At 43.6% G+C, this 27759-nt stretch overlaps 1 protein-coding gene across 3 annotated transcripts in view; it reads right to left on the bottom strand.

Moving 5' to 3' along the window:
- Positions 1 to 26999, bottom strand: part of LOC144591090 (CD48 antigen-like) — a 40797-nt gene extending 13798 nt beyond the window's left edge. Inside the window, exons 1-6 of one of the 3 annotated variants that reach the window (XM_078395412.1) lie at positions 26173 to 26998; positions 24164 to 24268; positions 22048 to 22180; positions 12739 to 13038; positions 8860 to 9129; positions 7121 to 7216 (exon numbers count right to left, since the gene is read on the bottom strand). In XM_078395412.1, coding sequence (XP_078251538.1) covers positions 7121 to 7216; positions 8860 to 9129; positions 12739 to 13038; positions 22048 to 22108 — 727 coding nt within the window. In that variant the 5' untranslated portion in view covers positions 22109 to 22180; positions 24164 to 24268; positions 26173 to 26998. Of the gene's footprint in view, positions 1 to 7120; positions 7217 to 8859; positions 9130 to 12738; positions 13039 to 22047; positions 22181 to 24163; positions 24269 to 26172 lie in introns of all 3 variants that reach the window. The other 2 variants (XM_078395411.1, XM_078395414.1) reach the window with 2 other exon arrangements.
- Between the last annotated feature and the right edge of the window lie 760 nt (positions 27000 to 27759).

Genomic DNA, 27759 nt, shown 5'->3' with positions numbered 1-27759 from the left:
GATGCACTAGGACACCCAGATCTCGTTGAACTCCCCCTCCTCCTAACTTGACACCATTCAGATAATAATCTGCCTTTCTATTCTTACTTCCAAAGTGAATAACCTCACACTTATCTACATTAAACTGCATCTGCCATGTATCCGCCCACTCACACAACCTGTCCAAGTCACCCTGCAGCCTTATTGCATCTACCCCCCAACTTAGTATCATCTGCAAATTTGCTAATGGTACTTTTAATCCCTTCGTCTAAGTCATTAATGTATATCGTAAATAGCTGGGGTCCCAGCACCGAACCTTGCGGTACCCCACTGGTCACTGCCTGCCATTCCGAAAGGGACCCATTTATCCCCACTCTTTGCTTTCTGTCTGTCAACCAATTTTCTATCCATGTCAGTACCCTACCCCCAATACCATGTGCCCTAATTTTGCCCACTAATCTCCTATGTGGGACCTTGTCGAAGGCTTTCTGAAAGTCGAGGTACACCACATCCACTGACTCTCCCCTGTCAATTTTCCTAGTTACATCCTCAAAAAATCCCAGTAGATTTGTCAAGCATGATTTCCCCTTCGTAAATCCATGCTGACTCGGAATGATCCCGTTACTGCTATCCAAATGCTCAGCAATTTCGTCTTTTATAATTGACTCCAGCATCTTCCCCACCACTGATGTCAGACTAACTGGTCTATAATTACCCGTTTTCTCTCTCCCTCCTTTCTTAAAAAGTGGGATAACATTTGCTATCCTCCAATCCACAGGAACTGATCCTGAATCTATAGAACATTGAAAAATGATCTCCAATGCTTCCACTATTTCTAGAGCCACCTCCTTAAGTACTCTGGGATGCAGACCATCAGGCCCTGGGGATTTATCAGCCTTCAGTCCCATCAGTCTACCCAAAACCACTTCCTGCCTAATGTGGATTTCCTTCAGTTCCTCCACCACCCTAGGTTCTCCGGCCCCTAGAACATTTGGGAGATTGTGTGTATCTTCCTCAGTGAAGACAGATCCAAAGTAACGGTTTAACTCGTCTGCCATTTCTTTGTTCCCCATAATAAATTCCCCTGCTTCTGTCTTCAAGGGACCATCATTTGCCTTGACTATTTTTTTCCTCTTCACGTACCTAAAAAAACTTTTGCTATCCTCCTTTATATTATTGGCTAGTTTATCCTCGTACCTCATCTTTTCTCCCCGTATTGCCTTTTTAGTTAACTTTTGTTGCTCTTTAAAAGAGTCCCAATCCTCTGTCTTCCCACTCTTCTTTGCTATGTTATACTTCCTCTCCTTAATTTTTATGCTGTCCCTGACTTCCCTCGTCAGCCACAGGTGTCTCTTACTCCCCTTAGAGTCTTTCCACCTCTTTGGAATAAATTGATCCTGCAACCTCTGCATTATTCCCAGGAATACCTGCCATTGCTGTTCTACCGTCTTCCCTGCTAGGGCCTCCTTCCAATCAATTTTGGCCAGCTCCTGCCTCATGCCTCTGTAATCCCCTTTGCTATACTGTAATACCGACACTTCCGATTTTCCCTTCTGCCTTTCCATTTGCAGAGTAAAACTTATCATGTTGTGATCACTGCCTCCTAATGGCTCTTTTACCTCTAGTCCCCTTATCAGATCAGGATCATTACACAACACTAAATCCAGAATTGCCTTCTCCCTGGTAGGCTCCAGTACAAGCTGTTCTAAGAATCCATCTCGAAGGCACTCTACAAACTCTCTTTCCTGGGGTCCATTTCCAACCTGATTTTCCCAGTCTACCTGCATGTTGAAATCTCCCATAACCACCGTAGCATTACATTTTTGACACGCCAATTTTATCTCCTGATTCAACTTGCACCCTATGTCAAGGCTACTGTTTGGGGCCTGTTGAATCATGTCAATCTCACCACCCCAGGATAATCCACAACACTTGCTCATTCTTGTAGAAGACAGGTTTGTGCAATTAGAGGTAGGGAGAACTAATGAAAATGGGAGAGACTTTCCTGCAGGGCCTGATCCCCATGGAGGATGCAACGTTGGTCATTGTCAGAGGGACATTAGACAGGGCTGGATGAACGTTTGAATTTCCAAGGCATAAAAGACTATAAATGAAGTACTGTAGGTGAGATTGATTTTGCTAGATTGTTGATGATTAGCAGGACATGATGGGCCAAATGGCCTGTTAGGTGCTATATTCCTCTAGGATTCTAGGAAATACTACTTGACTGCTGAGTGATCTCACTATTCTTTATTATTTGGTTCAAATTCTGGTTTTATTTTTCCTTTCGGAAATAAAGGCCAAAGCACCATTTGACATATAGCATTTAAATTTTCTATGTTTTATGCATCAGCACTCTTGTAACTCTTTACAGTGATATTTAGCAGAATGTTTAAATTTTTTTTTAAATAAATCTGTTTTTGTTTTAATTATTCATATCAAAATAAATAATTCAACACATAGCTGAAAATAGACAAGATATATTCCTCAATATTTCTCTCCTTGTAAAGCAAACCTTTTTTATTCAAATTTTCTATTTTGTTTCCACCTTTCTGGAAATGACTTATGGAATATAATTCTCTCTGCTCTGGTTCTGAGCTCTGGCTCTGAGCTCTGGGAATGTCTCCATATCCCCCAGTAACTTCTTTCCCACATTCTCTCTACCCTTACTCATTGATTGGGTGGATTAATTTGTCCTTGTGTTATTTTGTGCCATTTGTCGTAGAGTTCTTTGGAACCTCTTTCGATGGTGAAGATGATATTTAAGTTTAAGATGCTCTTGTGATGACAGATGACAAGCCAGATACCAGCTGCAGAACTCACAAATCACAAGCCTTGGGGCTTGTAATAACAAGGAACTGCAGATGCTGGTTAAGACCAGAGAAAGGCACGTATGGCAGAATAATTCAGCAGGTCAGGTAGCATCCCTGAAGAACGTGGACAGTTGATGTATCGGGTTGGAACCCTTCTTCAGACTGATCTGAAGAAGGGTCCCGGCTTAAAACATCACCTGTCCATGTTCTCCCGAGTTGCTGCCTGACCTGCATATGTTGAAAGACTGGAGCGACTAGGCTTGTATACACTGGAATTTAGAAGGATGAGAGGAGATCTTATCGAAATGTATAAGATTATTAAGGGGTTGGACACGTTAGAGGCAGGAAACATGTTCCCAATGTTGGGGGAGGCCAGAACAAGGGGCCACAGTTTAAAAATAAGGGGTAGGCCATTTAGAACTGAGATGAGGAAAAACTTTTTTAGTCAGAGAGTTGTGAATCTGTGGAATTCTCTGCCTCAGAAGGCAGTGGAGGCCAATTCTCTGAATGCATCCAAGAGAGAGCTAGATAGAGCTCTTAAGGATAGCGGAGTCAGGGCTTATGGGGAGAAGGCAGGAACGGGGTACTGATTGAGAATGATCAGCCATGATTACATTGAATGGCGGTGCTGGCTCGAAGGGCTGAATGGCCTCCTCCTGCCCCTATTGTCTATTACTCCAGCACTTTGTGTCTTTCTCGAGGGCTTAACGAAAATGAGTTGACTTATATTTTACAGTTCTTTTCTTGCTTTGGTATGCAGGAGACCAATTGCAGTGGCTCTGGTTAGATGTCAAAAGAGATTCCTGTGAAGCCTTTAAGGTTATGGACACCAGTCGATGCTGGAATTGGAAGACAATGGAGGCAGGGAGTGTAGCCAGGCTAGATGAAGTTAAGGAGGAAAGGATGGCCAAGGGTTTGGCCTGACAAAATATCATAGCGGAATCACAGAGGGGGAGCAGTGAGAGACAATGTTGCTGAACCCTCGTCGGAGAGAGGAGGAGAACTTCTTCACAGTGGACACAGCTTGAGGAGATTTTGCAGTGGAACGGACAAACCGTGTAGGAAAGAATTGCAGATGCTGGTTTAAATCGAAGGTAGACAAAATGCTGGGGTAACTCAGCGGGACAGGCAGCACAGGTAAGAACGTACGTGTTGTATGTGTGACGAGTGTATGCCGGAAGCTTCCTTGTCCTCCAGAAAGCTTGAGCGACTCTGTGCGTCACCCCCTTTGACCTTATGACCTTACGTGCAGGGGCTCTACAAAAGAGGAGACACAAAAAGCTGGAGTGACTCAGTGGGACCGGCAGCATCTCTGGAGATAAGGAATGGGTGACGTTTTGGGTCGAGACCCTTCTTCAGACTGGTTAAGGATAAGGGAAACGAGAGATATAGACGGTGATGTGGAGAGATAAAGAACAACGAATGAAAGATATGCAAAAAAGTAACGATGGTAAAGGAAACAGGCCATTCTTAGCTGTTTGCAGGGTGAAAATGAGAAGCTAGTGCGACTTGGGTGGGGGAGGGATAGAGAGAGAGAGAGAGAGAGGGAATGCCGGGGCTACCTGAAGTGAGTGAAAAGTCAATATTCATAACTGCCCAAGCGAAATATGTTTATTCTGAATAAAATTTAGTCCATCTGGACCATAGGATTAATTCACCATTCTCATAGAACTGACCCCAAAAAACAATAACAATCTTTGAACTCACTTACATCATGGCGTTTTTTTCCTTCTTTACGTACAAATCAAAATTCATTCATAATTTTACACACTTCATAAAATATGCAGAACTGCAGATATTCAATAGACAATAGACAATAGGTGCAGGAGTAGGCCATTCAGCCCTTCGAGCCAGCACCGCCATTCAATGCGATCATGGCTGATCACTCTCAATCAGTACCCCGTTCCTGCCTTTTCCCCATACCCCCTCACTCCGCTATCCTTAAGAGCTCTATCCAGCTCTCTCTTGAAAGCATCCAACGATCTGGCCTCCACTGCCTTCTGAGGCAGAGAATTCCACACCTTCACCACCTTCTGACTGAAAAAGTTCTTCCTCATCTCCGTTCTAAATGGCCTACCCCTTATTCTTAAACTGTGGCCCCTTGTTCTGGACTCCCCCAACATTGGGAACATGTTTCCTGCCTCTAATGTGTCCAATCCCCTAATTATCTTATATGTTTCAATAAGATCCCCCCTCATCCTTCTAAATTCCAGTGTATACAAGCCCAATCGCTCCAGCCTTTCAACATACGACAGTCCCGCCATTCCGGGAATTAACCTAGTGAACCTACGCTGCACGCCCTCAATAGCAAGAATATCCTTCCTCAAATTTGGAGACCAAAACTGCACACAGTGCTCGCACACTTCAAATACGTTTTTACCCCATATATACGAGGGTGCCTAATGTAAGGATATTTCTGTGAACACTACGATACGACGCTAATAAATGTATGCACAGCCTCTGAGAATGTCAGAAGGAATTTCGCACTGTTCTTGTTTTCATAAGGTCCTCAAGTCATAAGTGATAGGAGCAGAATTAGGCCAATCTGCCCGTCAAGTCTTCTACGCCATTCAATCATGAACCATCGCTCCCTCCGAACCCCATTCTCCTGCCTTCTCCCCATAACCTCTGACACCTGTACTAAATTAGAATATATCTATCTCTGCCTTACAAATATCCACTGACTTGGCCTCCACAGCCTTCTGTGGCAAAGAAATCCACAGATTCACCACCATCTGACAAAAGAAATGTCTCCTCATCTCCTTCCTAAAAGAACATACTTTAATTCTGAGGCTGTGACCTCTAGTCCTAGACTCTCCCACTAGTGGAAACATCCTCTCCACATCCACTCCATCCAAGCCTTTCACTGTTCTGTAAGTTTCAATAAGGTCCCCACATTCTTCTAATCTGCAGTGAGTACAGGCCCAGTGCTGACAAACGCTGATCATACGCTGGGTCCGCCATTGTTGCTTCCCCCGGCAGCGGCGTCCTCATCCCCACGTGGTCCTTCCTCGTCCGTCGGTCGGCACCTTCATCGGTCACCGCGCCAACCTCTCCACTATCGCCGCCGGGTCCTCTCCGGACGCCTCCGTGGCACCGACCCGGGCCCCAGCCGCGGGCTCCAAAGACCCAGGGGCCATTGGCCGTTGGATCCCTCGACCCGCGAGGCCCGGGTTCCGTCCCGCGAGGCTCCGCCCTCGGCTTCTCAGCGGCCCCTCCGGTAGGGAGTTGCAGAACTCTCGTCAGAGAGAGGAGGAGAATGTCTCCAAAGTCGGTAAAGTTAATGAGATTTCCCTGCTTACAATTCTCCAAATGCATCTGACCAGTGGCCTTATAAAGCCTCAGCATTTCATCCCTAATTTTATATTTTAGTCAACTCAAAATGAATGCTCACATTGCATTTGCCTTCCTTACTACCATTTCAACCTGCAAATTCACCGATTGAGAATCCTGCACCAGCACTCCCAAGTTATTTTGCACCGCTGATTTCCAAATCCTCTCCCCATTTAGAAACTGGTCTATGCCTTTATTCCCACTATCAAAGTCCATGACCACATAATATATTATAGTAGCGCGAAAATGTAAATATATTTGCATGTTTTCTATTTTGATACTCACGCTCCACTCATTCCCAATATCTATCCTTGGGGGGGAGGGGGGGTGCAGTGGCAGAGTTGTTGCCGTGTGGCTACAGCGCCAGAGACCCGGGTTTGATCCTGACTACGGGTGCTGTCTGTACGGAGTTTGTACTTTCTCCCCGTGACCTGCTTATGCTTTCTCCGAGATCTTCGGTTTTCTCCGGGATCCTGATTCTAGTTGGGATGAATTTCCACGGAGTGAAATGAAAAGGTTGTTTAAATATCTGCCATATCTTGAACTGCTGCATTTCTTAGGGAGAAGCTCTTTTCACAGTGTACCTTGCCAGATAGTTCCAGGGTCTCATTCCAGATGTACTGATGCTATAGCGATGGGGCCCAACATTGGGACATTGTGAACTGGAGAGGAACGAGGAGATGGTGATGTTTCAATGTGCCTGTCGCTCATGTCGCAGTCAGTAGTGGTGCATCACAGAAGCAGAATTAGGCCATTCAGCCTAGCACGTCTACTCCGCCATTCAATCATGGCTGATCTACCAATCTCTCTTAAACCCATTCTCCTGCCTTTTCCCCACAGCCCTTCACACCCGCACTATCTCTGCCTTGAAAAATATTCACTGACTTGGCCTCCACAGCCATCTGTGGCAATGAATCCAACAGATTCACCACCCTCTGACTGAGTCCACACCACCACATACAAGGATACGGTTTTACCAGAGAATGAATACTCACCATGTACCAACAGAGCGCTGAACACGAGAACCGATGTGATCACCACGAATATGGACAGGTACAATCCAACCCACGCTCTGGGATGGGAGTCATACCCTACGACAAAATAAATCACCTTTGGTTACCTCCTGTAGATTTTAATTTAAATGTCTACGATGTGGAGAAGACTTCCCTTTGTATCTATCTTGTTTTTGATTCAATGCAATGATTCAGTGATATTTTATTGTCACACATCTAGGTACAATGAAGTTCTTTGATTCTGGTGTACAATCCATAATCACACAGCAGACTTCTCCTGGTCAATACACAAAGAGTCCGCACGTTTCTGGTGCCGACAAACTTTCAGAAGTTCTTAGTGCTGTCTTATCTTCTCGCAGCGGCGAACCAGGGCTGTTGTTGCACGTGCATGGAGCACGATGCACGGTGGCGCAGCGGTAGAGTCGCTGCCTAACAACGCTTGGAGTGTAGAGTGCCTTGGGCAAACTGTATAGGGTATTTCTTAGGGAAGTTAAACACACTGGAGTGAACGGAATGATAACATATGCTGATAAGGTCAGATAACAAGTGTGGAGAGGGGCTTGTGAAGCATAAACATTAACATGGGACATTTGGCCAGCCTCTGTGCAATCAACCTTTACAACATGGGCTGCACGATGGCGTAGTGGTAGAGTTGCTGCCTTACAGTGCCAGAGACCCCAGGTTCGGTCCTCACTTCGGGTGCTTGTCTGCACGGAGTTTGTACGTTCTCCCCTGCGTGGGTTTTCTCCCACACTGCAAAGACATGCAGGTTTGTAGGTTAGTTGACATCAGTACAATTGTAAATTGTCCCTCGTGTGTGTAGGATAGACAATAGACAATAGGTGCAGGAGGAGGCCATTCGGCCCTTCCAGCCAGCACCGCCATTCAATGTGATCATGGCTGATCATTCTCAATCAGTACCCCGTTCCTGCCTTCTCCCCATACCCCCTGACTCCGCTATCCTTAAGAGCTCTATCTAGCTCTCTCTTAAATGCATTCAGAGAATTGGCCTCCACTGCCCTCCGAGGCAGAGAATTCCGCAGATAGTGTTAGTGTGCGGGGATCCCTGGTCAGTGCGGACTCAGTAGACTGAAGCACATGTTTCCGCGTTGTTTCTCTGTATCTATAAACTAAACCAGAAGTTAAACACACTGGGGAGAACGGAGTGATATTTTCTGCTGATAAGGTCAGATAACAAGAGTTGGGAGGAGTTCTTTAGTTTTATTTAATTTAGTTTAGATAAACAGCGCAGAAACAGGCTTTTCGGCCCATCAAGTTCGCACCGACCACCGATCCCTGCACATTAACACTATCCTACATTGATACCAAGCCAATTAACCCTACAAACATGCACATCTATGGAGTGTGGGAGGAAACCCATGCAAGTCACGGGGAGAACGAACAAACTCCGTACAGATGTTCAAGGTACGTCTTTCCCCTGACTCTCAGTCTGAAGAAGGGTCTCGACCCGAAACGTCAACTATTCCTTCTCTCCAGAGATGCTGCCTGACCCGCTGAGTTACTCCAGCTTTTTGTGTCTATCTTCTATTATTTAAAACGGCCCGCAGCCAGGATCGAACCTGGGTCACTGGCGCCGTAAGAGCTACAAGGCAGCAACTGTACCGATGCACCTCCATGCCACTTCTTGTGTAGCATAAACAACCTGGGTCAAATGGTGAACATTTGTGCAATCGACCTTTGCCAAAACCCTGTAGACTTACCCTTGATGATCAGCTGGTAGGTGCTGTTGGTTCGACTGACTTGGTTTTCCACGCTGCATGTGTAATAGCCAGAGTCTGATCCCTCTGCGTTCCAAATGGTAAAAGTTACATTCCCATCAGACAGGGACTGCCGTTGGCTCACTGGGAGAACAACCCCTTCTCTGATCCACAGAATGGAAGTAGCTCTCCCTCTCTGCACCGTGCAGTTCAGCACAGCCATGTGGGTCTCAGGGTTGTATTCACTGGAGATGGACGGTGTGGAGAGAGGATCTGGAGAACAACAGTCAATGAGCCACGGCACAAAATCCTTTTTTTTTACCTCAAGTATACAAAAGTAATTGCAGATTTATTAAAGGGATCTGCAAGAGTCACTGCCTCAAAAAGGCAGCCAGCATCATCGGAGACACACACCACCCTGGCCACGCTCCGATGCCTTCTGAGGAGGTGGAAATGTCGGCCGGCTTTCTTGGCCTTTGCTTCGATGTGGGTGGTCCAGGACGAGCTGCTGGTGATATTTACTACGAGGTACTTAAATTTTTCAACCATCTCTACTTTGGCGCCATAACTGCAGACTGGGGCATGTGAACCACTTCCTTTCTCAAGTCGATCACTATCTCCATTGTCTTGCGGACATTGAGGGAAAGGCTTTATTCACAAAATGCTGGAGTAACTCAGCAGGTCAGGCAGCATCTCGGGAGAGAAGGAATGGGTGACGTTTCGGGTCGAGACCCTTCTTCAGACTGATGTCAGGGGGGCGGGACAAAGGAAGGATATAGGTGGAGACAGGAAGATAGAGGGAGATCTGGGAAGGAGGAGGGGAAGGGAGGGACAGAGGAACTATCTAAAGTTGGAGAAGTCGATGTTCATGCCACTGGGCTGCAAACTGCCACGGCGAAATATGAGGTGCTGTTCCTCCAATTTCCGGTGGGCCTCACTATGGCATTGGAGGAGGCCCATGACAGAAAGGTCAGACTGGGAATGGGAGGGGGAGTTGAAGTGCTCGGCCACCGGGAGATCAGTTTGGTTAATGCGGACCGAGCGCAGGTGTGCAGCGAAGCGATCGCCGAGCCTGCGCTTGGTTTCGCCGATGTAAATAAGTTGACATCTAGAGCAGCGGATGCAATAGATGAGGTTGGAGGAGGTGCAGGTGAACCTTTGTCTCACCTGGAAAGACTGTTTGGGTCCTTGGATGTGAAAGGAAAGGCTGTTGTCTTGATACCAGGTCACGAGGTTCTCACCCCCATCTCTCTCACACCCCATTTAGGACTATGCCCTCGAGGTTACGTTGACATTTCTCAAACATCTTCCCACAATAGAATGATTCACATTTCTCAGCCACCATCTGCCATCAGCCTGATTACATTCTTTTCGTCTCTACATCCTTTCTCCTCATCGGCGAGGCCAAGCGCAGGCTCGGCGATCGTTTCGTTGAACACCTCCGCTCAGTCCGTCTTAACCTGCTTGATCTCCCGGTGGCTCAGCACTTCAACTCCCGCTCCCATTCCCAATCTGACCTTTCTGTCCTGGGCCTCCTCCACTGTCAGAGTGAGGCCCAGCACAAATTGGAGGAACAGCACCTCATATTTCGCTTGGGTAGTTTACACCGCAGCGGTATGAACATTGACTTCTCTAACTTCAGATAGCCCTTCCTTTCCCTCTCCATCCCCTCCCCCTTCCCAGTTCTCCCACTAGTCCTACTGTCTCCGACTACATTCTATGTTTGTCCCGCCCCCTCCCCTGACATCAGTCTGAAGAAAGGTCTTGACCCGAAATGTCACCCATTCCTTCTCTCCAGAGATGCTGCCTGACCCGCTGAGTTACTCCAGCATTTTGTGTCTACCTTATATTCTTTTCATGTCTATTAATGACATTCCATTGGCTCTCTCTACACCACGCTGTCTCGGCAAGGCCACCAGCATCATCAAAAATGAGTCTAACCCTGAACGCTCCCTCTCCCATCAGAAATGAGATACAGAAATGTGAAACACATATCTCCAGATTCAGGGACAGTTTCTTCCCAGCTGTTATCAAGCAACTGAACCATCCTATCACCATCTAGAGTGGTCCTGAGCTACCACCTACATCATTGGAGACCCTCGGACTGTCTTTATGCAGACGTTACTAGAATTTATCTTACACTAAACGTTATTCCATTTATCCTGTAAGTGTACACTGCACAGATGGCTTGATTGTAATCATGTATAGTCTTTCGGCCGACTGGATAGCATGCAACAAAAAGCTTTTCACTGTACCTCGGTACACATAACAATAAACTAAACTAAACTTCACAGATCAATGTTTCCAGGTCTGCTCATTTTCAGATTTAGGGATTACATCACATAAACTTAAATCCCAATTATTAAATTGTGTTCAAGAAAATAGTCATCGGAGTAGGTTCGTCACCTGAAATTGGAGAATACAATGTTCATACATTAGCTTGTAAGCTCCAGTCAAGTCCAATAATCAATCTTTCACAAAATGCTGGAGTAACTCAGCAAGTCAGGCAGCATCTCGGGAGAGAAGGAATGGGTGATGTTTCAGGTCGAGACCCTTCTTCAGACCGTTTACGTCACCCATTCCTTCTCTCCCGAGATGCTGCCTGACCTGCTGAGTTACTCCAGTATTTTGTGAATAAATACCTTCGATTTGTAACAGCATCTGCAGTTATCTTCTTATATTATATATCAATAGACAATAGACAATAGGTGCAGGAGTAGGCCATTCGGCCCTTCGAGCCAGCACCGCCATTCAATGTGATCATGGCTGATCATTCACAATCAGTAGCCCGTTCCTGCTTTCTCCCCATACCCCCTGACTCCTCTATCCTTAAGAGCTCTATCTAGCTCTCTCTTGAATGTATTCAGAGAATTGGCCTCCACTGCCCTCTAAGGTAGAGAATTCCACAGATTCACAACTCTGACTAAAAAAGTTTTTCCTCATCTCTGTTCTAAATGGCCTACCCCTTATTCTTAAACTGTGGCCCCTGGTTCTGGACTCCCCCAACATTGGGAACAGGTTTCCTGCCTCTAACATGTCCAACCCCTTAATAATCTTATACGTTTCGATAAGATCCCCTCTCATCCTTCTAAATTCCAGTGTATACAAACCTAGTCGCTCCAGTCTTTCAACATATGACAGTCCCGCCATTCCGGGAATTAACCTAGTAAACCTACGCTGCACGCCCTCAATAGCAAGAATATCCTTCCTCAAATTCGGAGACCAAAACTGCACACAGTACTCCAGGTGCGGCCTCACTAGGGCCCTGTACAACTGCAGAAGGACCTCTTTGCTCCTATACTCAACTCTTCTTGTTATGAAGGCCAACATTCCATTAGCTTTCTTCACTGCCTGCTGTACCTGCATGCTTCCTTTCAGTGACTGATGCACTAAGACACCCAGATCACGTTGTACGTCCCCTTTTCCTAACTTGACACCATTCAAATAATAATCTGCCTTCCTATTCTTACCACCAAAGTGGATAACCTCACACTTATCCACATTAAACTGCATCTGCCATGCATCCGCCCACTCACACAACCTGTCCAAGTCACCCTGCAACCTCATAGCATCTTCCTCACAGTTCACACTGCCACCTAGTTTTGTATCATCGGCAAATTTGCTAATGGTACTTTTAATCCCTTCATCCAAGTCATTGATGTATATTGTAAATATCTTTCACTATGCCACTTAGGCATCTTAGAACCCGATGGTATGAACTTTAAACTCTCTAATTTCAAGTAATAACTCAGTGGGCCAAAGTGTCTATATCTATGAACTAAACTTGACTTAATTGAGCTTAAAGGCAATTAATAAATGGAAAATGCCTCAGCACACTGTCACCATTTAATTGAAATAATAACAAACTCTATGGCTACTTACCAATGATTTCAAGATTTAGAATTCTGGTCCTCTGTGGGTCTAAGTCCACCATCATATAATAGTGGCCACTGTCTGGTTTTCTGACATCTTTTAATTGAAATGATCCATTTGATATGTTAACTTTAATTCGATTCTTGTACTTTTCATATATGATGAGATTTCCTTCATGCACTTCAGTAATGAAGAGAACCCTGCTGGAATCTGAGAAGTCCCAGTACAAATTATTGAATTTCTTATCAGTTCCAGGGAACGAAACAGAGGAACCTGTGGCGGCCAAATTGCTGTCACTTGTCCACTGAGCTGCAAGACAATAAATTAATTCAAACAGTATCACACCTGATATATGTCGGAAGGAACTGCAGATGCTGATTTAAACCGAAGATAGAGACAAAAAGTTTGACACAGACATCAGGTCCTAACATCAAGGACCTGTTCCTACGCTCCACAAAATCCCTAATCTTCAATGTGGTTGGTTAGTCCAGGAAAAATGGTTGGAGATATTTAGTTTAGTTTTGTTCAGTTTAGAGATACAGTGTGGAAACAGGCCCTTCGGCCCACCGAGTTTACACCAACCAGTGATCCCCGCGCATTAACACTGTCCTGCACAAACTAGGGATCATTTAAATTTACACCAAGCCAATTAACCGACAAACCTACAAGTCTGTGGAGTGTGAGGGGTAACTGAAGATCTCGGAGAAAACCCCACGCTGGTCACGGGGAGAATGTAAAAGCGCCGTGCAGACAGCATCCTTAGTCAGGATGGAACCCGGGTCTCTGGCGCTGTGAGGCAGCAACTCTACCGCTGCATCACAGTGCTGCCATATACACCCAGGAACTTGAAGATTTAACTATATCCACTTTGGCCCCATTGATGCTGATTGGACACGTGCTGCGCCATCCTTCCTCAAGTCAATTACTAGCTCTTTTGCCTTGTTAACATTGAGGGAGAAGGTGTTGTCAAAAAGCGTGCCCTACACATCTGTTTTAAACTTTGCCTCCCTCACCTTAAAGCTATGTCCTCTAGTCTTTAACATTTCCACCCTGGGGGGGGGGAAAGGTTCTGACTCTCAACCCTATCAATGCCTCTCACTATTTAAGACACTTCAATCAGGTCTCTCCTCAACCTCTGACGCGCCACAGAAAACAATCCAACTTTGTCCATTCTCGTCTGATAGCTAATACTCTCTGATCCAAGTACCATTGTGGTAAATTTCTTCTGCACTTCCTCGGAAACCTCTCCAATCTTCCTGTACAAGGTGCGACCAGAACTGCGTGCAATACTCCAAATGTGGCCCATCAATGGTTTTGTAAAGCTGCAACCTGACCTCTTGATTCTTATACTCAATGCCCCACCCAATGTGGAAACTCTTTCTTTACTGTTAGTAGCTGTGTGGTAGCTAAGGTAAACACTGAACATCTACGTGTTTGTGTTAATCTACCTCAGGTGTGACACAAAAAGCTGGAGTAACTCAGCGGGACAGACAGCATCCCTGGAGAAAATGAATAGGTTTCGGGTCGAAACCCTTCTTCGGACTCCTGAAGACTCCAGAGTCTGAAGAAGGGTCATGACCCGAAACATCACCTATTCCTTTTCCCCAGAGATTTTTTTATTTTTATTTTAGTCCTGTGCCAAACCCATTTACTTTTCTAAAAGTTCAATAAATGGAGACCATATTTTTAAAAATAACTCAGGTTTGTCGATTAAGGCAAACCTTATTTTTTCCAAATGCAGGGTCTCTGTCATTTCCATAGTCCACATTTTAATTGGTTTTTTCCAAAATTTAAGTATTAGTTTTTTCGCAGTTATTAGACTGTAATCAAGAAAATGTACCTGACTTACTGTAAAATTTGTAGTATGTTCTGATAATCCTAATATAATTAATTTTGGGTCCATATCTAATTTTTTATTAATAACTTTAGAAACTATTTAAAAAATCTCCAACCAGAAGTTTTGCATTTTTATACAAGTTACGAAAATATGAGTTAAATTAGCTTCTTGAAATTGACATTTATCACACATAGGAGAGATACTAGGAAAAATCCTATTTAATTTCGTCTTCGAATAAGGTAATCTATGTATTATTTTAAATTGTATTAAGGAATGTCTAGTATTCAATGAACATTGATGTATATGTTGTAAGCTTTCATCCCATATATCTTGCATTATAAATTGATTCAATTCGTCCTCCCATGCTCGTCTATAAGATTCTGATGACGGAATGTCAATGTCAAGGAGAATATTGTAAATAAAAGATATTAATTTATTTGAGTTATAATGTCGATTCAGGCATACATCAAGTGTTTCTGGACCTCTAAACTTATATTCTTGCATATGTGATTTTACATAATCTCTAAGTTGTAAATATCTAAAATAATTATTAACATGTAATCCGTACTTCTGCTGTAACTCCTGAAACGAAAGAAAAGTTCCCTTATGATAAAGATCTCCCACCCTTTTGATTCCATAACTTTTCCATTGAGCAAAGCCTCTATCTAAGACAGACGGTTTAAAAGAAGGATTATTCGCAATAGGAAGGAAAACAGATAATTTACTCAATTTTAACGTAAGCTTTAATTGTTTCCAGGTACGGATAACACTATGTATAATGGGATTACCTCCATATGTTTTTTTATTTAAATTTATTGGAGCTAAGAGGATCGCACCAATATCGAATGGTAAGCAATCCTCTTTCTCCATCTTTAACCAATCCGGTTGTTGATCAGAATCATCCAACCAGCAGGTTATATTTTTAATATTAACCGCCCAATAATAAAATAAAAAGTTAGGTAAAGCAATTCCTCCATTAATTTTAGACTTACATAAGTGTCTTTTATTTATTCTATGAGTCTTGTAGTCCCAAATAAAATTAGTAACAATTGAATCAATTTTTAAAAAAAACTTTTTTGGAAGGTAGATCGGAATTGCTTGAAATAAGTATAGTAGCTGTGGAAGAAAGATCATCTTTATAGCATTACTACGACCAACTAATGATATAGGAAGTGTTTTCCAAAATTGGATATTTCTGTGTAATTTAGCAAGTAAAGGAGGAAAATTTGATTTAAATAAAGAAGTATATTTCCTAGTCACGTAAATTCCAAGATATTTAAACTTTTCATAGGCAATTTTAAAAGGAAATTGTTGAAGTATGGCCGGATTATGCTCCATTATTGGCATAATTTCACTTTTATACCAGTTAATTCTATAACCTGAAAATGAACCAAATTGAGTTATGAGATTTAATAAATTCGGAATGCTAATTTCTGGCTTTGTAATATATATTGATACATCATCCGCATATAAAGAAATTTTATTGGTTGTATGTTTAGTGTTGTAGCCATAAATATCTGAATTTGATCTAATACTCTCAGCAAGTGGTTCTATAATAAGGGCAAATAAAAGTGGTGATAGTGGACATCCTTGTCTACAACCCCTAGCTAAATGAAATTTAGATGACAGCATTTGATTAGTTAATATTCTAGCTGTTGGGGATGTATATAAAAGTTTCACCCATGCACAAAAATTTTCACCTAGTTGAAATTTTTCCATCACTGAGAAAAGATAGGGCCATTCTACTTGATCAAATGCTTTTTCAGCATCTAGCGAGATGATTGCTAAATCTTCATTTAATAGTCTATTTGAATAAATTATATTAAACAAGCGTCTCAAGTTGAAAAATGAATATCGTTTGGCTATAAAGCCTGATTGATCGGGGTGTATCAATTTGTCTATAACTAGACTTAATCTCTGAGCTAAGATTTTCGCTAATATCTTCTGATCAGTATTTAAAAGAGCTATCGCCCTATACGAACCAGGGTCTTCAGAATCCTTATCTTTTTTAGGAATGAGGATTATTGTTGATTCAGTCAGAGTTTGTGGCAATCTCTGTTGTTTAAAGGCGTGACTATATACAGTTTGCAAACGTGGAGAGATCAACCCACTGAATTTTTTATAAAATTCATTATTTAAGCCATCAGGGCCAGGAGTCTTCCCATTTTTCATGGATTTAATAGTCTCTTCAACGTCTTTCATAGTTATTTCTGCGCCCAGTAAATTTCTATCACTCACATTCAAACCAGGAAGGTTACATTCCTGCAAAAACTTTTGCATCTGCGCAGAAGTATCTGTTATTTTTGATGAATATAATGACTGATAAAATTGCAAAAATCTCTGATTAATATCCTTAGGTAGTTTAAGCAAATCTCCATTTTCTGATCTAATTTTATGAATTGTAGAATCATCTTCTAATTTACGGAGTTGACGTGCTAGCAATTTCTGTGGTTTATCTCCAAATTCAAAATGTTTTTGTTTAGTATATTGAAAAAGCCTTAAAATATGAGCTGAAAGGATATAATTTAACTTATATTTGAGAACTGCAATTTTATTATGTATTTCAATAGAGGGAGCGATGGCATTTGTTATGTCTAACTGTCTTATCTGACTTTCCAGGTCATTCTGTTCAGCTCGGTTCTTCTTGTTTTGAGACGCTTGAAAAGCAATAATACATCCTCTCACAAACGCTTTAAATGTTTCCCAAAGCAGGGACGCAGGTGTTTCAGGAAGGTCATTTGCATTAAAAAAAATCTCAAATTGCGATTTAAGATAGTCATAACATGCTTTTTCATTTAAGATTTGCGGATTAAATCTCCAATTAGTCTGTTTCCCCGTTACTCCTTGGAGTTTTACCCTAAATGTTAAAGGGGCATGATCGGATATAATAATATTATGATATTTTGAATTATACGTATAAGGAATAAGTTTGGAGTCCACCAAGAAACAATCAATTCTTGAATAAGTTTTATGCACAGGTGAATACTCTCGGCCTGAAGGATTATCAATCCTCCAAACATCTTTTATATTTACATTATTTATATAAGAGTTTAATAATTCACACGACTTGGATTTTGTTTTCCTTTGAGTTGAAGATCTATCCAAATAAGGATCTAATGTACAATTTAAATCTCCTCCAATTATCAAGTTATATTGTCCAAATTCTGGAATGGTATTAAATATTTTTTAAAAAAATAACGGATTATCAAAATTTGGTGCGTAGACATTCACCAATATCAATTTTGTAGAATATAGTTCTCCCACTAATATCACATATCTACCTTCAGTGTCGACTATAGAGGAAGTATTTATAAATGGTATACCCTTACGAATTAAAATAGCAACACCTCTTGATTTAAAGGGAAACGATGAGTGAAATACTTTATCAATCCATTTGCCTTTCAGTCTATTATGTGCTACATTTTTTAGATGAGTTTCCTGAAGGAACATTATGTCTGCATCAATAGATTTTAAATGTGAAAGTACTTTACCTCTTTTAATTGGTTCATTAACACCCTTGACATTCCAACTACAAAATGTAATACCTTTAACCCCTGTTTTCCTAATAGAATCTTGCATCTTAACCGATAAATGGTCTATAATAAAGCAAATGGTCTGGCACCCGGACTACAACATTTTTCTTGAATGAGGGGTGGATGATCTTTTGTACAGCGTAGAGTGCCTCCCGGAAATATCTCCCTAAAGTATATAATTTCTGAAAAATGACATGATAATAAAAGTTAAATCTAAAAAAAAATCAATATATAAAAGGTTAAAAGAGTGCAGGAAAAAAGAAGAAACAACTAAAACTACAACTACAATTAGTGCAGTTAGTGTTAGCCACCCTAAGGTGGCAAAAAATCTAAGGACTTCCGTGAGATGTAAAAAAAAAATTAATACTAGCTCCGTTTTTTAACACAGTTATTTTTTTTTCTTTCCGGTTTTAAAATATATATATTTTTAGAAGCAAGGGGAAATAAACAGGACAGGCCCAAAGGAATTTAATCCAAAATAGGCCAGTTTCCCCCCCTAGGGTGTATTAGTTAAATGTTAAAAGTAAAATTTACATGAGTCAAGTGTTACTTGAACTTCTGATTGGTAGTGATTAATAATATTTTTTTATTAATAGTAGTTAATAAAGATTAATAGTCATATAGCTTATTCACTGGTCTTGGAACTTTAAATTATAACGCCTTATAGCCCAATCAGTTCTCTGCCAGTGATTACAGCCGTGGAGTGGTATTCATCCCTTCAGCGAGTTTTCAATCTCTCGGGCGAATTCGAATGCTTTAATGTGATCAGTATAAAAGGTTTCTATCTGCTTGTAGGTGACTCACAGTTTGGCCGGGTACAACATTCCGAATCTGAGCGATGGGATCTTCCTCAGAATTGATCTTGTCTCATTAAAAAGTGCTCTTTTCTTAACCACCTCAGCAGGATAATCTCTAAAAATACGGATATTGTCGCCTTGGAATGATAAGTTTCTGTTGATAGCGATTCTTGACAGAATATCTTCTAAGTCGTGAGAATAGTGTACCTTTAATATCAAGTGCCTTGAGGGAGCGCCAGCAGCTGGCCGAGCTCTCAGTGCTCTGTGGGCTCGATCCAGCATAGGTTTTGTGTCCAGTTTCAAAACATCCCGTAGGAGTTCAGCAGTGAAATCACAGAGGTTTTTATCTTTCTCTTGGCCTTCTTTAACTCCAACAATCCTTAGGTTCTGACGTTTAGAGCGACCCTCTAAGTCAATGCATTTCTCGGTTACTTTCACTAGTAGATCAGATAGGCGTTGAGTCTCCGTTAATACCCTTTTTGTTGTGTCAGAGCTTGTCTCAGCTAGAACTTCCAACTCGCGTATAGCCTCGTCGTGTTGATGTACCGTAGTAGTAATATGCTCCAACTTACTGGTAAAGTCGGAATCCAGCTTTTGTAGTTTAGAGTTTACTTCCACCATATGTTCGTTCATACTATCACATATTTCTTTCTTCACTGATGATAACTTCTCACTGATGATAGTTGATATTTCTCCCTTCAATCCTTTCAACGATATTAATTCATCTTTCATTTCCTGAAAATCATCCTTCATACTTGAAAGCTCCTCACCAACTATGGTTCGAAATTCCTCCAATCCAATTTTTTTAGGCTGTGGTTTTCGGGACTGTTTGGGAATTTCTTCTTGGGTCGGCACTGGAATTGAGGCTGAGGCTGAGGCTGAGGCTGATGCTTCCATCTGACCTGATTCCTCTTCCAGCAGCCTGGCCTTGCCAACTCGTTTTGGAGCAGTTTTTAACGGGGGAGTGCGACTTATCGACATATAAACGGTAGGAGTCACGATCTAATGACTTCACTCACCCTTCGTTGAAAGTTATCGGCAAATTTCAGTGGACCCGTCCCGTTCTTTCCCCTTTAAGATCGGATTTTCTTCGGAGCTAGTTGACGCGTGGCTTTATCAGAGCATAGCGCCACCGGAAGTTTGGAGTATTGCACGCAGTTCTGGTCGCACCTTGTACAGGAAGATTGGAAAGGTTTCCGAGGAAGTGCAGAAGAGATTTATCACAATGGTACTTGGATCAGTGAGTATTAGCTGTCAGACGAGAATGGACAAAGTTGGATTGTTTTCTGTGGCGCGTCAGAGGTTGAGGAGAGACCTGATTGAAGTGTCTTAAATAGTGAGAGGCATTGATAGGGTAGAGAGTCAGAACCTTTTCCCCCCAGGGTGGAAATGTTAAAGACTAGAGGACATAGCTTTAAGGTGAGGGAGGCAAAGTTTAAAACAGATGTGTAGGGCACGCTTTTTGACAACACCCTCTCCCTCAATGTTAACAAGGCAAAAGAGCTAGTAATTGACTTGAGGAAGCATGGCGAAGCACGTGTCCAATCAGCATCAATGGGGCCAAAGTGGATATAGTTAAATCTTTAAGTTCCTGGGTGTATATGGCAGCACTGTGATGCAGCGGTAGAGTTGCTGCCTCACAGCGCCAGAGACCCGGGTTCCATCCTGACTAAGGGTGCTGTCTGCACAGCGCTTTTACATTCTCCCCGTGACCAGCGTGGGGTTTTCTCCGAGATCTTCAGTTACCCCTCACACTCCACAGAATTGTAGGTTTGTCGGTTAATTGGCTTGGTGTCAATTTAAATGATCCCTAGTTTGTGCAGGACAGTGTTAATGCGTGGGGATCACTGGTTGGTGCAAACTCGGTGGGCCGAAGGGCCTGTTTTCGCGCTGTATCTCTAAACTGAACAAAACTAAACTAAATATCTCCAACCATTTTTCCTGGACTAACCAACCACATTGAAGATTAAGGATTTTGATTAAAAATGAAAATGAAACATTGAAAATTGAAGACCAAAGTAGCACACAAGCACCTACATTTCTTCAAGCGACAAACGACAAGATCAGTTTATCTCCAATAACTCTTATCAATATCTACAGATGCACAGTGGAAAGCATACAATCAGGTAGTAAATTCAATTTTTTTCCCTCTGTCATCGGCAGCTGAGGGAATACCTGATAGAAGTTTGTAAAATTGTGAAAGGCATAGATAGACAGACAGAACCTTTATTCCTAGCGTGGAAATGTCAAAGACTAGTAAACCAGACTGGTCCAGGAACGCTGAGGCCCTGTACAAGAAGGGACAGAGCATGCTGAACTTTTTGAGAAGGCTCCGCTCCTTCAACATGTGCGGTAAGATGCTGCAGATGTTCTACCAATCGGTGGTGGCCAGTGCCATCTTCTCCGCTGTAGAGTGCTGGGGCTGCAGGGCGAAGGCCGTGGACTAAACTACAATTAACAAACTCATCAGAAAGGCTGGATCCGTCCTGGGGGCGGAGTTGGGTTCATGGGAGATGGTCTTGGATAGGAGGATGCATCTCAAACTGCAGAGAATCTTGGACAATACAGCTCACCCCCTCCATGACACACTGGTCAACCTGAGGAGCACCTTCAGCAACAGACTGGTTCCACTAAGGTGCGGTACAGAACGCCACAGGAAATCATTTTTCCCGTGGCGATCAAACTGTACAACTCTTCCTCCTTCCGTCATGGAGTCGACTGACTCCCCTCCCTTCTTCCCCCCACTTCCTCCCCCCTCTCCATTATCCTCCCCTCCCCCTCCTCGATCTTAGCACATCCCCAATCCTCCAATTTCATGTTTCATATATCATGTGTTTTATGACTGTTGGCAGACCAATCTCCCTCCTGTGATAAATAAAGTTCAATGGTATGGTATGGTATGGTATGGTATCGAAGAGAGCTGAGCATGAAGGTCAGATGGGGAAAGTTTCACGAAGAAGGGATTAGTTTAATTTGGGATCATGTTTGACACAGACATCAGGTCCTAACATCAAGGACCTGTTCCTACGCTCCACTGTTTTATTTAGAATTATATTTCCATAGATGCATTTTCATTTTTCTTCCAAATTAAACAGCTCTTGAGCCAGATTGCAGCCACCGCCTCCTTACAGAGACTCAGAACTAATTTTACCTGAAACTCTTTGGCTGAGAAGCTGCAGAAGGCAGAGGAAAGAGCAGCCGAAGGTCTTCATTATATGCCACTGTCAGCTTATTCAAATAACGCAATAGGGTCGAGAAGGTAGCTTGGTGACTTCATCTGTGAACTGAGAGAAGGAAAAGGAGTAGTATATCACATATAATACACGTTATAATTTATATTTAGATGAGAGAAACTCAGTGGGTCGGGCATCTGTGGAGGGAGGGGACGGATAGTGTTTCGGGCGGGACCGTTTTATTGATGTGGGCAGTGTGGTTGATATGTTTTACATGGGCTTCTACAAGGACCCACACACGGAAGACTGGTTGAAAAGGTAGGAGCCCATAAGATACGACGTCGTCGTTCTCAATCAAAATACTAGTGCGGTAAAGGAGACAAAGGTGGAGATGCAAGGAACTACATCTCCATCTGCATCAACTGCATCTGAACAAAACCATGCTTTCATTTCACTGCACATCTTGTATGTGCATGTGACAAATAAATTTGACTTGACTTGACTTGGACTATCCCTGATCAGCCCTTGTCCATCTGAATGTATGTGTACCCTGTCCCTCAGAATACTCTCCAGGTACTTTCCAACTACAGATGTTAAGCTCGCCAGCCTATAGTTCCCAGCCTTTTCCCTGCAGGCTTCTCGAATCAGGGCACAACATTTGCCACCCTCCAGTCTTCCGGCAGCTCTCCTGCATTTAATGACGACTTGTAAATTTCTGCCCGCGCTCCTGCAATTTTCACTCGAGCTTCCTACAGTGTTTTTGGATATATCTGATCAGGCCCTGGAGATTTGTCCACCTTCATACACGTCAGGACCTTCAGATCCTCTTCCACTGTAACACTGACTGTTCTCGAGACATTTCCATTGACTTCCTCAAGTTCCTCAGTCCTCCTGTCTTTCTCCACGGTAAAAACAGAGGAGAAATACTCATTGAGGATCTTGCCCAACTCCTGTGGCTCCACACAGAGTTGACCACTTTGATTCCTGAGGGGTCCCACTCTCTCTCTCTCCGGTTACCCTTTTTCCCCTTTATGTAAAATCTCTGGGGATTATCCTTAATGCTATCCACCAGAGCTAACACGCATCCCATTTTTTCCCTCCTGATTTCCTCGTTTAGCTTGTTCCTTGGTTCCCGAAACTCCTCCAGTGATACACTTGATCCCAGCTGCTTATACCTGGCCCATGCCTCCTTACTCTTGACCAGAGCCTCAATTTCCCTAGTCATCCAAACTTCCTTCCGCTCAACCTTGCTCTTAACACTTCAAAGACGTAAAGGTATGTAGGTTAATTGACTGGGTAAATGTAAAAATTGTCCCTAGTGTGTGTAGGCTCGTGCTAATGTGCGGGGATCGCTGGGGGGCACGGACTCGGTGGGCCGAAGGGCCTGTTTCCGCGCTTAATCTCTAAATCTAAAAAAAAGGATGTTGCGAGAACATTAAAGAGGATGTTGCCCGGACTAGAGGGTATGAGCTACAGGAAGAGATTGAGTAGACTGGTCCTTGGAGAGCAGGAGGATGAGGGTTGATCTTGTTGATGTGTAAAAATCATGAGAGGAATAGATCGGGTAGATGTGCAGAGTCTCTTGCCCAAAGTGAGCAAATCGAGGACCAGAGGACATAGGTATAAGGTGAAGGGCAAAAGATTTAATAGGAAACTGTGGGGTAACTTTCTCACGCAAAGGGTGGTGGGTGTATGGAACAAGTTGCCAGAGGACGTAGTTGAGGAAGGATTTATCCCAACGTTTAAGAAACAGTTAGACAGGTACATGGATAGGGCAGGTTTGGAGTGATCTGGCCCAAACGCAGGCAGGTGGGACTAGTGTGGACAAGTTAGTGTGAAGGGCCTGTTTCCACACTGTATCACTCTATGGTTCTATGAGACTCTATGACCACGATGTTCCATCTACTCTAGTCCTACCTGCCTGCAATTATGCCCATGTACCTCTGAACCTTTCCTATCCATGTACAAATCCAAATGTCTTTTAAATGTTGTTATAGTACCTAGGTTTACAAACAAAAGAATATAACATGATGCAGAATGCAGGGCTGTTGGACACACTCTGCTGCCTGGGACTAAGAACCCTATACCTCCTACCTCGACTCCGTCCAAGGACCTTGACAGTCTTTCCAGGTGAGGCAGAGGTTCACTTGCACTTCCTCCAACCTCATCCACTGTATCCGCTGTTCCAGGTGTGGACCCCTGTTTCTCGGCGAGACAAAGTGCATGCTCGGTCATCGTTTCGCTGAACACCTCCGCTCAGTCCGCCTAAACCTACCTAATCTCCCGGTTGCCAAACACTTTAACTCCCCCTCCCACTCCCACACTGACCTTTCTGTCCTGGGCCTCCTCCATTGTCAGAGTGAGGCCAAGCGCAAATTGGCGGAACAGCATCTCACATTTCGCGTGGGCAGCTTACACCCCAGCAGTATGAACATTGACTTCTCTAACTTCAAGTACCTATTGTATTCCCTCTCTCTCCCTTCCCAGTTCTCAGACCAGTCTGACTGACATTTTATCTCTATTTGCTTTGTTGTCAGCTTCTCCAAGCTAACAATGGTACATTTGACCTTTTCCTTGATCTGCAACTCTTTTGATGTCTCGTTTTACCCTTCCATAACTCCGTGCCTCCCTCTCCCCTGACCCTCAGTCTGAAGAAGGGTCTCGACCGGAAAATTCACTCATTCCTTCTCTCCAGAGATGCTGCCTGTCCGGCTGAGTTACTCCAGCATTTGTCTCTATCTTCTGAGCACAGTGGAGACCTTTAACAGCCAAAGCTGGTGTTAAGGAAGGAAAGACAACGCCCGAGTGAGACCGCACCTGGAGTACTGTGTGCAGTTTTGGTCTTCAAATTTGAGGAAGGACATCCTTGCTATTGAGGGAGTGCAGCGTAGGTTCACTAGGTTAATTCCAGGAATGGCGGGAATGGCAAATTTGCAGATGACATAAAGCTGGGTGGCAGTGTGAACTGTGAGGAGGATGCTATGAGGACACAGGGTGACTTGGACAGGTTGTGTGAGTGGGTAGATGCATGGCAGATGCAGTTTAATGTGGATAAATGTGAGGTTATCCACTTTGGTGGTAAGAACAGGAGGACAGATTATTATCTGAATGGTGTCAGATGGTACAAAGAGATCTGGGTGTCCTTGTTCATCAGTCACTGAAAGTAAGCATGCAGGTACAGCAGGCAGTGAAGAAAGCTAATGGCATGTTGGCCTTCATGACAAGAGGAGTTGAGTTTAGGAGCAAAGAGGTCCTTCTGCAGTTGTACAGGGCCCGAGTGAGACCACAACTGGAGTACTGTGTGCAGTTTTGGTCTACAAATTTGAGGAAGGACATTCTTGCTATTGAGGAAGTGCAGCCTCGGTTCACCAGGTTAATTCCCGGAATGGCGGGACTGTCGTATGTTGAAAGACTGGAGCGACTGGGCTTGTATACACTGGAATTTAGAAGGATGAGAGGGGATCTTATTGAAACATATGATTATTAAGGGACTGGACATGCTGGAGGCAGGAAACATGTTCCCAATGTTGGGGAAGTCCAGAACCAGGGGCCACAGTTTAAGAATAAGGGGTAGGCCATTTAGAACGGAGATAAGGAAAAACTTTTCACTCAGAGAGTTGTAAATCTGTGGAATTCTCTGCCTCAGAAGGCAGTGGAGGTCAATTCTCTGGATGCTTTCAAGAGAGAGTTAGATAGAGCTCTTAATAATAGTGGAGTCAGGGGGTATGGGGAGAAGGCAGGAACGGGGTACTGATTGCGAATGATCAGCCTTGATCACATTGAATGGCGGTGCTGGCTGGAAGGGCTGAATGGCCTCCTCCTGCACCTATTGTCTATTGTGTAAACAAAGGGTGAGATCACGATTACTTGAACACAAGGACATTTTAAAATTTGGGCTTTTGCACGGTCTGGACAATCGGTGTTGTTTCTAGGTTACGGGAAAGGAGGAGAATATGACGACATTTTGCCAACGTCTGCTCCAAAATAGGAATTAAACAGAAACACACGAAAACAGCCAGATGGTTAACGCAACATTTGTGAAACAACCGTCAGAAGGTCGTAACTCTCTTTTCCTTGCTCTCGTGGACGGGAAATTCAATTACGTTTTGCATTCGTTGAACGCTGAAGATAGACGATGAAAGCCGTTAGCAAAATTCCCATCAGACTCCCAGACAACAAAAAGGATATATCTTTTCACCTCCTCTCTACGACATATGTTCACCGGATTCGAAGCCCCCGGAATCTTGGTTGCTGCAAACCTTTACACCCGCTTGTCCAGCTCGCTGGCGAGGAAGTCTAGTCCGTGAGATAGAGTTGCTCGTGTGTCCGACCTGAAAAAGCAGATCGCCATTTGAAATATACAGCCACTCTGCGGCAGGAGACTGACCGCGACTCTGCCTTGTCACCAGTTACAAGTCCCAGCGTCTCCGGTGGGCGGCACGGTAGAGTTGCTGCCTTGCAGGGCCAGTGATCCGCGGGTATGGGGGCTCTTCTGCACGGCCGGGTTTAATCCTGACTACGGGTGGTCTTCTGTACGGAGTATTTACACTTGGTATGAGTGTAGATTGGTCCGTGTGTGCGCAGAGGCCGTTTCAGCAAGTTCCCACCGTTTCTCGCTTCGCTTCCATTTTGCACAAAACAACCCAAGTCCCACCCCCCTTTAAAAAAACAAAGGGGCCTCTAATTTCGTCTGTGAAGTGTGGCTCATCGACAAAGTAAACAGTGAAGGGCGATCTGGGCGGGCACGGTTTTCAGTTGATGCCACAAAAATATCCAGTGTTACAACTTGCAGCGTTTGACATTTTTGGTCTTCTTTCTTCCCCAACACCCCACGGGTCTGGGACGCTGACAATTTGAGGGAATTAATGGAAACAACATTAAATTAAAATGAAGGTAGACACAAAATGCTGGAGTAACTCAGCGGGTCAGGCAGCATCTCTGGAGAGATGGAATGGGTGACGTTTCGTATCGAGACTCTTATTCAGACTGATGTGACTGATTCTCTCCAGAGATGCTGCCTGACCCGCTGAGTTACTCCAGCATTTTGTGTCGACCTTCGATTTAAACCAGCATCTGCAGTTTACTTTCCTTCATAACTTAAATCGAATCGACTAGGAGGCTCAAAAAGGGGGAATCGAAGAGAGAGTTGGGAGGTCATGTCGCAGTTGTATAAGACGTTGGTGAGACCGCATTTAGAGTATTGTGTTCAGTTCTGGCTGGGCACCATGTTATAGGGAAAATGTTGTCAAGCCGGAAAGAGGACAGAAAAGATTTATTGCAATGTTGCCAGGACTAGAGGGTGTGAGCTGTAGGGAGCTGTACAATAGCCTGGGACTCTATCCCTTGGGTGCAGGAGGATGAGGAGTCATCTTATAGAGGTGTATAAAATCATGATAGGAATACAGTCTCTTGCCCAGAGTAAGTGAATCGAAGACCAGAGGATATAGGTTTAAGGTTAAGGTGGAAAGATTTAATAGCAATCTGAGGGGTAGCTTTTTCACACAAAGGGTGGTTGGTGGATGGAACAAGCTGCCAGAGGAGGTCGTTGAGGCTGGGACTATCCCAACGTTTAAGATACAGTTAGACAGGTACATGAATAGGACAGGTTTGGAGGAATGTGGACCAAACGCGGGCAGGTGGTACTAGTGTAGCTGGAGCATGTTGGCCTGTGGGTAAGTTGGGCTGAAGGG

The sequence above is a fragment of the Rhinoraja longicauda genome, unplaced genomic scaffold (assembly GCF_053455715.1).
Source record: "Rhinoraja longicauda isolate Sanriku21f unplaced genomic scaffold, sRhiLon1.1 Scf000565, whole genome shotgun sequence".
In the NCBI taxonomy this organism is placed as follows: Eukaryota; Metazoa; Chordata; class Chondrichthyes; order Rajiformes; family Arhynchobatidae; genus Rhinoraja; species Rhinoraja longicauda.
Note: the sequence above shows the minus strand (reverse complement) of the source record. Positions and strands in the feature narration are given on the sequence as shown.